Here is an 11,419-nt window from a genome sequence, read left to right as displayed (position 1 = left end):
GTCTTGTCTTCTGTTCACGGGCTCAGCAGGTGATAGGCCAGGCTGTGTCGGGGCAGGGGGCGGGGTCTGCAACTTAGGACAGACTAAAGTCGCTGCCCTTGTAGGGCTGGCTCTTCTAGTCAGTGGGGAGGCAGTGTATATACAATATATGATAACGCAGCGGCATATGTAATGCTACGGAGGGGCAAGGGGATGGAGAGTAGGACCCGGCAAGGCCAGGAGAAGGCTCCTTGAGGTGGTGACCCCGGAGCAGAGACCTGAACGAAGCCAGGGCTACCACCACTGAGGACTTTGGGGAGACAGAGCGGGCCTGAGCAGCAGCAGCAGCAGCAAAGCCCTGAGGAGGAGCAAGGGGGCAGGGTGGTACGGTGTGAGGAAGGGAGGGCGGCGGGGTGGGTGCCGGGAAAAGTGTGGCTGGAGGAGGGGTCAGATCACGTAGGGCTTTGCAGGCCCCCAGAGGATTTGAGATTTTGTACCGAGGCTGATTGGTGTGAAACCTGAGGGTTTTGATTGACGGATCTCCTTGGCACCTGTGTGGTGACTGGCCAGTCCGGAGTCCACTGCACTCGTCTGAGTGGCTTGAATCAGAAGTCCTTAGAAGGATGTTACCACTTTTCTGGGTTGTCCACCGCGTCCTCCCTTCAGAAGTCACCCGAAGGGGGTGACTTTTCTGAGTTGTACAGTCAGCGTGTGAATGTGTCAAGAAGTAGCCGTTTTGCTTTGTGAGCAGTCGTTTCCTCTCCTGTACAATTGGGGGCCCGGATGGCAGGGGGCTGCCCGTCCATCATCGCCGGCTTGCTCGGGGATGGATACCAGGCCCTGGGGGCTTTCTTGCGTCTGCCTGGTAGTCCTGACAGAACACCAGCTGGGTCCACTTGGGCTCGGAATGCCGGTTGTGCCCTGGTTGCCTGGGAAGGTCCTCCCAGAAGCCAGCAGCTTGCCCTGTCCGTGGTGTTGCAAGAGCGTGATAGAAGCTTGTGGGCTTGGCAGCTCCCACAGGGTTGGCGAGAAAGGCCTGCGCCCCACTGAGGACACACTCAACGTGTTTAGAAGCTCACGCTTACCCACAGACGGCGTTCTCTGTGGACACAACTTAAGCTTGCTCTCTGATGTTGGGTGGCAAGAAAGAGAGGTTGAGATGCTCTTAGGATCCCAGCCATTGGAAGAACACCTCCCATTTAGGAGTCAGCTGGTCCCGGGACCACGCCTGAGGGCCTGTTCAGAGTGGCCCCTTCCCAGTAGTGTGCAGCAGGGTAGGGCTGATGCCCAGAGTCCCCAGATGCTACGGGGTCAGCCCTGTGGCTTTAGTGGAAGTCAGATGAAGCAAGGTCACATTGCATAAGCTGCTGGGCTATGACTAAGGCCTCTCTCCCCGAGTCCAGGAGCCATGATTGTGATCACAGTGGCCACGTGGGGAGAGCGCTGCTGATTGCACAATGGGATGATTCAGATTCCAGGACTGAGCTCAGGCGGCCTTGCTGGTAAAGGGCAGAAGTCAACAGCCCACGTTGCAAGCGCTCTCACGCTGGCCTTTGTGGACTCACAGCAGGCCAGCCGACTGCCCAGTGGAACATCCTTCACGGGGGAATCTCAGTTGGCAGGAGGACTCCACAAGACCACCCTCAAATTCAGCAGCTTGCTGGGAGGGCCACCCAAACTCAGAAAAGCTGTTACCCGCACAGCCAGTGACTTGTAATGGCAAAAGGGTGCTGATTCAAACCAGCAAGGACAATGGTGTAGAAGGTGGAGTCTAGGAAGAGCCAGATGCCCTGGGGCATAGTGGTGACACAGTGAGCTGCTAACCGAATGGTCAGCAGTTCAAAACCAACAGCCGCTCTGAGGGAGACAGATGAGGCTTTCTACTCCTATAAAGAGTTACAGTCTCAGAAACCCACAAGGGTAGTGCCACCCTGCCCTCAGAGGGTCACTATGGGTCTAATCGACCCGATGGCAGTAAGTCTGTTTTTCTTTCTGAGGGGGAACCAGACACGAGCATCCAGTTGTCATCTCCCTGAGGGAGGTGCAAACTCACTGCCATCAGGTCACTTCTGACTCCGAGGGACCCCCACATAGGCTTTCCGAAGCTGTGAATCTTTAGAGGGGCAGACAGCTGCATCTTTCTCCCATGGAGCAGTTGGGGACATTGAACCACCTGCTGTGTGGTCACAGCCCCACCAGGGCTCCTCAGTGGAGTTGTCAAAGGTACTTGATTCTCTTAGCAGTGATGAGTGATATTGTATGCCGAGTGTCATTACCAAACCAGGGGCATCCACCCACGCATGGGCGTCCAGGGTTTTTCCTGGAGTTTTACTGTCAGTCACGTGGCCTGGGAAGTAGAAGATATCAGCTCCTTGATATCCAGCCCACCCCCTCCCTCCTCCCTCAGGTCAAGCTGATGCAGGGTGGTCCAGGGCCCAGGTGAACCATTGTAGGCATTTATGTAAATCACATCCTTAGTGCAACTCTTATCTTGGCTAAGGTGTCCGATATATGCAGATTACGCCTGTCAGGGACAGTGCTTCCTCACAGGGCCAGTCCCAAAGGCCTGCGAGATGGGCAGGATTTGGGGAAAGGTTTGTGAGGACATGGCCCCGTTTCTTCTGTGGGCCCAACCCCTCTGCAGTGTCTTTGGGTTGGAGGATGCTTGATGATGTCAGAGGGGTGGGGCTGCCCTTCCTTGGCTTGCTGTGGCTCCAGGTTTAGCTCGACCTTTAGCTTGTATTCAAGGTAGACCCTAGGCTGGGGCTGTCGCCACCCAGGCCATGGCCTTGTGACACCACCCCCCCCATTCAAAGCTGCAGCTGACCCCTAGTGGGGCCTTGCCTCGCACCCCCACACCTCTTGTCCTCAGCGCTCCGTCTGTTTCCTGCGGCCCAGGCCGGAGCTTTTCAGTGGGGCCCCAGCCCTGTGCCTTCCTAATGGTGGTGTTTCTCCCTGCAGACAGTTTGAGCATCGAGATGGGGGACACCAGCGCAGACGCCAGCACCACAGTGTCTGAGGCGGTGACTGAAGATGTCTCTCTCTTCAGCATGACAGACATGATTCTCTTTACCCTCATTGTGGGTCTCCTCACCTACTGGTTCCTGTTCAGAAAGAAAAAGGATGAAATCCCCGAGTTCACCAAGATCCAAACAATGTAAGTGATGCTGCCCCGGTTTCCCTTTGTGGCGTCTCTTTCTCCGTGCCCACCGTCCCACCATCCCTGGACCAGGGCCCTCAGGCAGAAGGGGGCTGACAAGGAGCAGCATTGTGGGGGGAATCTTGGGGTTTGCCTAATTGGTGGACGATGCGTCAACTCTGCCTTGGGTTGGCACAGTGTACCAGGGTTTGCAAGGTCCTTGTTGGTGTCTGTTCTGTTTTCTGATCTTTACTGCAACCATTCAGAATCGAGGGGACCACTTTCCAGATAAAGAAATTGAGGCCCAGAAGCAGAAAAGGAACTGGCCAAGGTCCTCGGTCAGGAGGAGCCCTGGTGGCGGAGTAGTGGTTACGTGGCGGCTTACTAACCACAAGGTCAACAGTTCAACACCACCGGTCAGTCATTCCTTGGGAGAAAGATCGGGTTTTAGTCTCAGAGACTACAGCGGGGTGGCACTACCCTGTCCTGTAATATCACTGTGAGTTGGAATCGACTCGATCGCGGTGCATGTTGGAGAAAAAGCCAGAACCATTTGAAAGCTACCCCAAGCCCAGCCCCCTTGCCACCTGGTGAACACACGGGGTCACAGCGGTGCATTTTACAGTCACAGAAGCACACAAGGAAACATGAGTGGCCAAGGGGCAACGCGGTATACACCACTGCCTCCCCATGGTGGGGTTCCAGAGCCAGCTGCGAAAATCACCCCCAAGACTTTAGCCTTCTGCAGCTGCAGTCACGGTCCCGCCTGCACCCTGGCGGTGTTGGATCTCAATAGATCCCTCTGCTCAGAGGGCTCTGGGGACACCGCCCTGCCTTGCAGGGGACTCAGCAAAGGGCAGGCCTTGCTGGCACAGCACGAGTGCCCTCCTACTGCCAAGACTGGCCAGGCCAGGGGAAGGCGTCGCATCCACCATTTTCCCAGCTCGTAAAGTTAACCGCCATTAAACATCCCTTATGGGAAAGGAAGAACGCGGCATCAGGACTGTAGGAAGGCTGATTGACAACCTGCCGCGTGCAGATGACACCACCTTGCTTGCTGACAGTGAGGAGGGCAGGAAGTCTTTGCTGGTGACGATCACGGATCGCAGCCTTCAGCGTGGATCACAACTCAAGGTAAAGACCAAAATCTTCATCACGGGCCCAATCGGTAGCGTCATGGTAACCAGAGAAGAGATACTACTTGTCAAGGATTTTTATCTTGCTGGGACCTACAATCAGTGCTCATGGAAACAGCAGCCGGAAGGTAAGCAATGCATTGCGTTGGGTAAAGTGACCGCACAAGAGCTCTTTACATTGTTGAAAAGTGAGGCTGTTACTTTGAGGACGAAGGTGCCCCTGACGCAAGCCAGGGTATTTTCAATCACCCCATCGCATGTGGGTGTTGAACACTGAATGGAGAAGATTTGATGCATTCGAGGTATGGTGCTGACGAAGAACGCTGGAAGGAGCCCAGACTGCCAGAAGCACAAACAGATCTGTCTTGGAAGAAGGACGGCCAGAAGGCTCGTCAGAGAAGAGGATGAGACGTGGTCTCACGTGCTGTGGCTGTGCTGTGAGGAGAGTTTAGTGCACAGGGAATAGCCCTGTCTCCTGAGACTCCTGTGAGGGTGAAGTACCGTTCTGAAATCACCTGGCACAGCTTCTGCTGAGTGTTGGTACTACCATATACTGTATTCTGCTCCGAAACACTCCAGACTCCCTGGCATCGGGTCGATGCCGCCATAGCGACCCATAGGACGGAGTCGAACCGCCCCTGTGGCAGTTCCGTAGCTATAACTTCTACCGGAATAGACAAGCCTCGTCTTTCCCCCATGAAGGGCTGGTGGGTTTGAACCAGTGACTTTTCAGTTATCAGCTCAACACATAGACCACTACACCAGCCGTGCTCCCTCAGTACTGTGCAAGGCGCTGTAAGAACCCCAGAGATGACTCGGAGAAGCAGAAAAGAGGGTGTTGAAAGGAACTCTCTAAGAATCGTGTAGGAAATGCTGAATGGACCCCACCCAGCCCTCCTTTGTAACAGCCTCGGGCACTTTGCAGGGGAGGCAGCTCATCTCTCTCGTGACTGAGGGGCTCGGCTTCATGCCCACAAGTGGCAAGGCTGGGTCAGAGCTTTAGGAAAGAAGGGGTTCCCTCTAGTGGAGGGTCTAGGGTGGTTCTCTGTAGCGTGGGGTGTCGAGTTTTCTTTACGTGCCAGATCGGCGGCCCAGGACAACACCAGAAATTCTCAGAGCGTACTCTCGTGGTCAGGATGACCCAGGACTGGGTGGTATTTCGTTCCGGTGGACATAAGGTCACTGTGCGTCAGAACTTACTTCGCAGCACCTAATAACAACGTTATTTTTCAACGCGCCCGAGTGGCATGCTGAGTTATAAGTTGGGCTGCTAATCCAGGTCAGCAGTTTGAAACCAGCAGCTGCTCCCTAGGTGAAAGATGAGGCTTTCTACCCCCTAAAAAGTTGCAGTCTTGGAAACTCACAGGGCAGTGCTACCCTGTCCTCTGGGGCCGCTGTGAGTCAGCATGGATTCAGTGGCTGTGTGTTAGAGTGAGTTAATGATTCTGATTTTTGATGGGTGCTGTGTTTGTTGTCGAGACTATATACAGCAAAGCATAGACTAATCCAATGGTTTCTACACTCACCATGTCACTGACTCGCATCGAGTTGACGCCGACGCCTGGTGACCCTAGAGGACAGGGTAGAACTGCCCCCGTGAGTCTCCAAGACTGTCACTCTTTACGGAAGCAGAAAGCCCTGTCTTTGTCCTGCAGAGCAGTTGGTGGTTTTGAACTGCGGGCCTTGCGGATCGCAACCCTGTCCGTAACCACAAAGCCACCAGAGCCACTTTACGTCGTACCATTGATCCCTTTCTTCATCTTCTCCAGCCATTCTCACCTGCCTGTCTGAGTTGTTTGTTCTGAGGTCATGTGTACATATGTGTGTGCATACCTGTGCTTATGGGCCTGAAGCCTTTGGGCATGATTATCTTTTAGAAACCAAACTCACGGTGCCCCTGAAGTCTGGCCAGCAAGCACTTTGGGTCACCTACAGTTGGCTCCTCTGGCCCCATGCCTGGTCTGTAAGGGCAGGGCACCCGAAAGGGAGCTCCTGGGTGTAATGGTGACACTCCTCGGTGCCCTGGCCTGTTTGTGCCGGTAGGGTATTCAGGACCCCGGGAGCCAGGATGCTCTCTTTCACCAGTGAGCGAGTGACTGTGAAGCTGCCCCTGGTGCGGTACTCGGGAGGCTGGAGCCTGGAACACTTGCTCCCTGGCCCAGATCAACACAAGTCCAGGAGACTCTGAGGACTGGCCCGGCCCTTCAGGGTGGGGTGGGAGAAGGTTTAATACTCTCAACAATGTGGACTTTCCAGGCAGAACTGGAACGTTGACCCAGAAGATGAAACAACACACTGAGTCTCTCCTGCCTCTCTAGCAAAAAAGGAGGGAGGGTGGCGCGTGGGCGCTTGGGGTTATGTTAAAATAACATTTGAGTCATCACACCAGGCACCTGTGTACGTATTTTATGCTAGGCTCTTGGGTAAATCGATAAAGTGGAGATCCTGACTCAGAGCTGTCGGGGAAGGACAGCCAGGTAAAGGGGTGCCACCCGGGACCAGAAATGTGTAAGCCGAGTGAGGAGAACACAGGAGAGAGGATGGAGATGCCTGGGAGTTGAGGATGGCTTTGGAAAGGAAGTGATGGATGAGGGGAGTCCTGCTTGTGAAGTAGGGCTGGGAGGGGGCCTTTGAGACACAGGGAGGCCAGGAAGAGAAAGCCCTCCTGGGATGGTCGGGAGCTGCCGAGCTCATTTTGGTGAGGTGGGAGAGGGATGATTTGGGATGCAATGAGAGCTGACAGATAATAAATGTGGGGGACCCGATTTGGGGGTGGTTCCTGAATGCATCCTTAGGGGTGTGGGCTGTCTTGTCTAGGGCAACAATGTGATCAGAGCCCAGGGTTAAAGTGGTGCTGGAAAATAGCCCCAGGGGAAATGATGACACCTGAGAGGAGGGTACTGAGCAGAAACAGTGGCTGGGTGTTTACGCCATTTCCCTGTCTTGTCTGTAGTAATAGCTCCTTGGTTCTCGTGTTACACTTTTACATTTTGTGCTACATCACAATTTATCAATTCCATTGAGTAGACTGTGGTTGTCCCAATTCCAAAAGGTCATGGGAAAATGACATTATCTCTGAATTCCATTTTCAGCCAACTTGTTAAAGTCCCCCACCCCCACCCCACACACACACAATATGAGGCTTCACACCCTTGTGAATACACACTTCGTGTGATCGCTTGTCTTTGCCCATTCCAGTGGGTCTGGGCCAGTGGCTTGTTTTCATTGGCATATGTGTCCGGACAATGGGTTCCTTTGTCATCCATGGGCTACTTAAATATTTTACTTTGCGAAGTTTATTCCAATCTTTTGCCTGGTTTTCTGCCTTCTTATTATTTGGTTACAGTATCATTAAAAGCACATGCAAGTAACATTTTGCTGAAGATCATGCAACAATACTTGCAATAAACACTGGTAGGAAGCTGCTAGAAACTCAGAAGAGGACGTGGCAGCAGGGAGTTAGTTCACTGCTGGTGACAGATGGGTCTTGGCTGAAAGCAAAGAATACTAAAAAGATGTTTTACTTGTGTTTTCTTAACCATGCCAAGGCATTTCAACTCTGTGGATCATAGCAAAATATTGAGGAGAATGGGAATTCCAGGATATTTCATTGAGATCTGCACATGGACCAAGAGGCAGGGGCTTGAACAGAACAAGAAAGTGATGTGTGCTTTAAAATCAAGAAAGGTGTGCATCAGGGTTATAGCCTTTCACCATGATTATATAAACTGTCTGCTGAGCAAATAATCTGAGAAGCTGATCTGTATGGGGGGAAATACTGTGACACCAGGATTGTAAGAAAGCTTATTAACCTGTGATATGCAGGTACCACAACCTTGCTTGTTGAAATCAAGGAGGATTTGAAGCAATTGCCGATGAAGAACAACGAGTGCAGCCTTCAGTGTGGATTCTGTGTATAGAATGTATACGTCCTAACCTCAATGTATAGAAGACCAGAGCCCTCACCACTGGACTAATAGCATTGTGAGAAATGGAGTGTGCTCGACCAGATTGACTAGAAAAATAAATCCAGAGACCCTCGTGTGTGTAAGAGAGAGTTTTATATCCAAGAGTAATTGTATACTAAGAAAACGTCCTGGCCCACTACAGGTCAAGTCCATACGTTCGATGTTGGCCCATAAGTCTGATATTAGCCCTTATGTCCGATACTAGTCCATAAATTTTCTGCAGACTCACGCAGCACATGCAGTGATGCCGAAAGCAGGAAGATGACAGGTCGGTGGGTGGAAAGTCTTGTGGAAGCATCTCCGCGCTGGCGCAGCTTTCCTCATGGCTCCTCCAGCTCCAGGGTCTGGCTCCATCAGCATAGCACCATGTGGCTTGTCAACAGAAAAGCCTCACAGAGAGAGTATGTGTCCCGTCTCCAGGGAGGAAGACAGGAGTCCCAGAATCCTCAGGAGAAGGCCATGCCCACACAGAAGCCTCACTGGCTACGATCTCAATGACAGGCTAGACTCCACCCCTTTATTCAAATTGACAGGAGATGATGTCACTGCCACAGCATGGAGAAAAGAGCGACCTGTTGAAGATTTTTTTCATCTTGCTTGGATCCACCGTCGACACTCATGGAAGCAGCAAGCCAGAAATCAGATGACATACGGTCTTGGGCAACTTGCTGCATAAAATCTCTCTAAAGATGTCACTTTGAGGACCGAGGTGTCCCTGGCCATGGTATTTTCCGTTCTATGCATGTGAAAGCTGGACACTGCATACAGAAGACCAGAGAAGAAGGGGTGCCCTTGCATTACGGAGCTGGCAAACAACACTGAAAATACGATGGACTGCTAGAAGAACACAAACCCGTCTGGGAAGTACAGTCAGAGTCATCCTTAGAAGCAAAGGCGGTGGGACTTCATCGCATTTACTTTGGGCCTGTTAACAGGAGAGACCGGTCCCTGGGGGAAAGCGCCATGGTTGGTCAAGTAGACAATCAGCAAAAGAGTGAAAGGCCCCTAATTCTACCGAGAAGAAGACCCTCAATGAGGTGGATTGACACAGAGGCTGCAGAAAGGGGCTCCAACAGGACACCAAATTTGAGTGTGGAGCAGGACCGGGCCTGCTTTGTTCTGTTGTACCTCGGGCCGCCGTGAATCAGAACCAACTGCCCAGCACCAACCTAACAACCAAAGCTACCAAAACACGGATGCAGGCTAGATCTGTGGGTACGACGGCCGCCAGTGCCAAATGCTTGTGTTTGCTGTCCCGTTTTTGTTTGTTTTAAAACTTAAAACCAGAACATCAGAAGGTTGGCAGTTTTACATAAGCACCCAGATTTATAGCTTCTTTTAGAAAACCACCAAGGCTCTGTCTCCCATTTCCGAAGTGGCCTTCACTTGTGGCTCAGGCTGAACGGCAGCGGTCATCCCCCCACGTCTGCTTTTGCCTCAGTAGTTGCCACATCCCACTCAGGGCCACTCCCTCTACAGAGAGCGCCTTGGCTCCCCCGAACATGAGAATAGAGACCCTAAAGACGTGGACAAAGAGGGGAACCCTTGAGAAGGCTCTGTGACTGTGGAGAGGGGACAGTGCCTGGAGTCCCTGGGGATGTTTACAGGACTGGGCTCTCGGCTGCCTCCTGACGCCTGGGGGGAGTGTTGCCTGCCTTTTCTTCCTTCCCTGCACCCTGGCTGAACTGAGGTCCTTTTTTGCCTTGCTGGCCAAGGCCTGGAGCTGCAAACATGGCCCTTCTAGGAAAAGCAATGCAGGGCCCAATAGTCTCGCCCCCGGACCTCATCTGGGCGCTTGGTGCTGGCCAATCCCTGCCAGGCACCAGGACACAGAGACAATAAAGCCCAGTGGCCTTTAGGGGCCCCTGTGCGGTGGGAAGTCTTGAGCATCGTCGGATAATGCGATGAGCACTCCAGCCCATGGGTGGTGGGGCTGAGGGGGCGGGTCGGGCAGGCGGCTGGCGAAGGGCGTTCAGCGGGTCGGATCTGCTCTGTGAGCAGAAGCTCCAAGCAGCACAGAGAAAGTGGGGCCTGTTGTGAGAAAGGTATATCTCAGTGGAGCCGCGATGTGGGAGAGGAGAGCAGCAGATGGACCTTGGAAGGCTGCAGGGACCTTCCTGGTGGTTGGAGATTCTCCTGGAAGCCACCAGGGAACTAATGAAGGTCAGTGTCCTTAAGCCGGGGTGGACCCTGAGAGTCATCCTTGCAGAGCAGCCTGAGGGCTGAGCCTGAGCGAGCTGGCTGGGGAGCACGGAGATCAGCCAAGACGCTGTTGGCACGAACCCAGCAGGAGTTGATGTGTGCTGTCAGTTACAGTGGGAGGATGAAAGGTTGGGAAAGGGCACCAATCACGGAGGTTTTAAAATCTGAAGGAAGAACGGTTGCCAGTGCTCTGTTACATAATCCTTTGATCCTCATAGCCCATCAGGGGGACTAGCCTTAGCCCATGTGACAAATGGCAAAGTTTATCCAAAGTTGAGTAACTTGCCCAAGGTTGCATAGCTTAAATAAGCACTAGAACCAAGGCTGGCAACTTCCCCACTCTGCCAGGCTGCCTCTTGTCTCCCTGCCTCCCCTCCCACCCCCAGCATCCTCCCTCACCCCCCCTCTCACCCTCCCACCCCCATTTCCCATCTGAATATAAGGCCGCAGTGGCAGCGCTTTTGTGTCCGGGTTGCTTGGTGTTTTTAATGTGATAGCCCGTGAGCCGCGCTGACTGAAGGCGGGACCAGAGGGCGCACAACTGAAGGGGAGGCGTCTTTGATAGCGACCCCCCAGGGCCAGGGTCCATTACTCCCTACCAAAGCCTGCCCTCCTTCCAGCCTGGCTGTCTCCGGCCCAGCCTGCACTCCGGTTCTCTCTCCGCCCTCAGCTGCCTCGCCCTGGGGACTGGAGAAATTGGCTGCCGTACACTAGGCTCTGGAAGGAGCCGCCACAAGCGTCACCACCCGCCCGCCCCCCACCCAACCGTTGCCAAGGGCCGGGGCAAGTCCCAGAAGAAATGCGTGACACTGTGCAGAAAAGTGGACCATAGCCGGCCCTATTCGGAGACCCTTCTCTGACTGGCAACCAAGTGAATCAAGGGGTGGGGTGGGGTCGTGGTGTCCCCTTGTCCAAGTGACTCAGGACTTTTCCACACCCTCCTTTTCCCCCACATGGTGGGCGGCCATGGTGTTCAATGCCGGCTGCAAAAAGAC

The 11,419-nt window shown here is 53.5% G+C and overlaps 1 protein-coding gene across 1 annotated transcript in view; it reads left to right on the top strand.

Annotated features, from left to right (window-relative positions):
- The window catches only part of LOC101656375 (NADPH--cytochrome P450 reductase), a 46,831-nt gene that overhangs the window by 18,380 nt on the left and 17,032 nt on the right, over positions 1–11,419 (top strand). The window contains exon 2 of the mRNA XM_004705624.4: positions 2,941–3,136. Coding sequence (XP_004705681.1) covers positions 2,958–3,136 — 179 coding nt within the window. The 5' untranslated portion in view covers positions 2,941–2,957. The remainder of the gene's footprint in view (positions 1–2,940; positions 3,137–11,419) is intronic.

Source organism: Echinops telfairi, unplaced genomic scaffold, assembly GCF_000313985.2.
Source record: "Echinops telfairi isolate 266 unplaced genomic scaffold, ASM31398v2 ScPeMD7_5;HRSCAF=22, whole genome shotgun sequence".
Taxonomy (NCBI): Eukaryota; Metazoa; Chordata; class Mammalia; order Afrosoricida; family Tenrecidae; genus Echinops; species Echinops telfairi.
The sequence above is the reverse complement of the archived record's forward strand: the minus strand, read 5'-3'. Positions and strand labels throughout refer to the sequence as shown.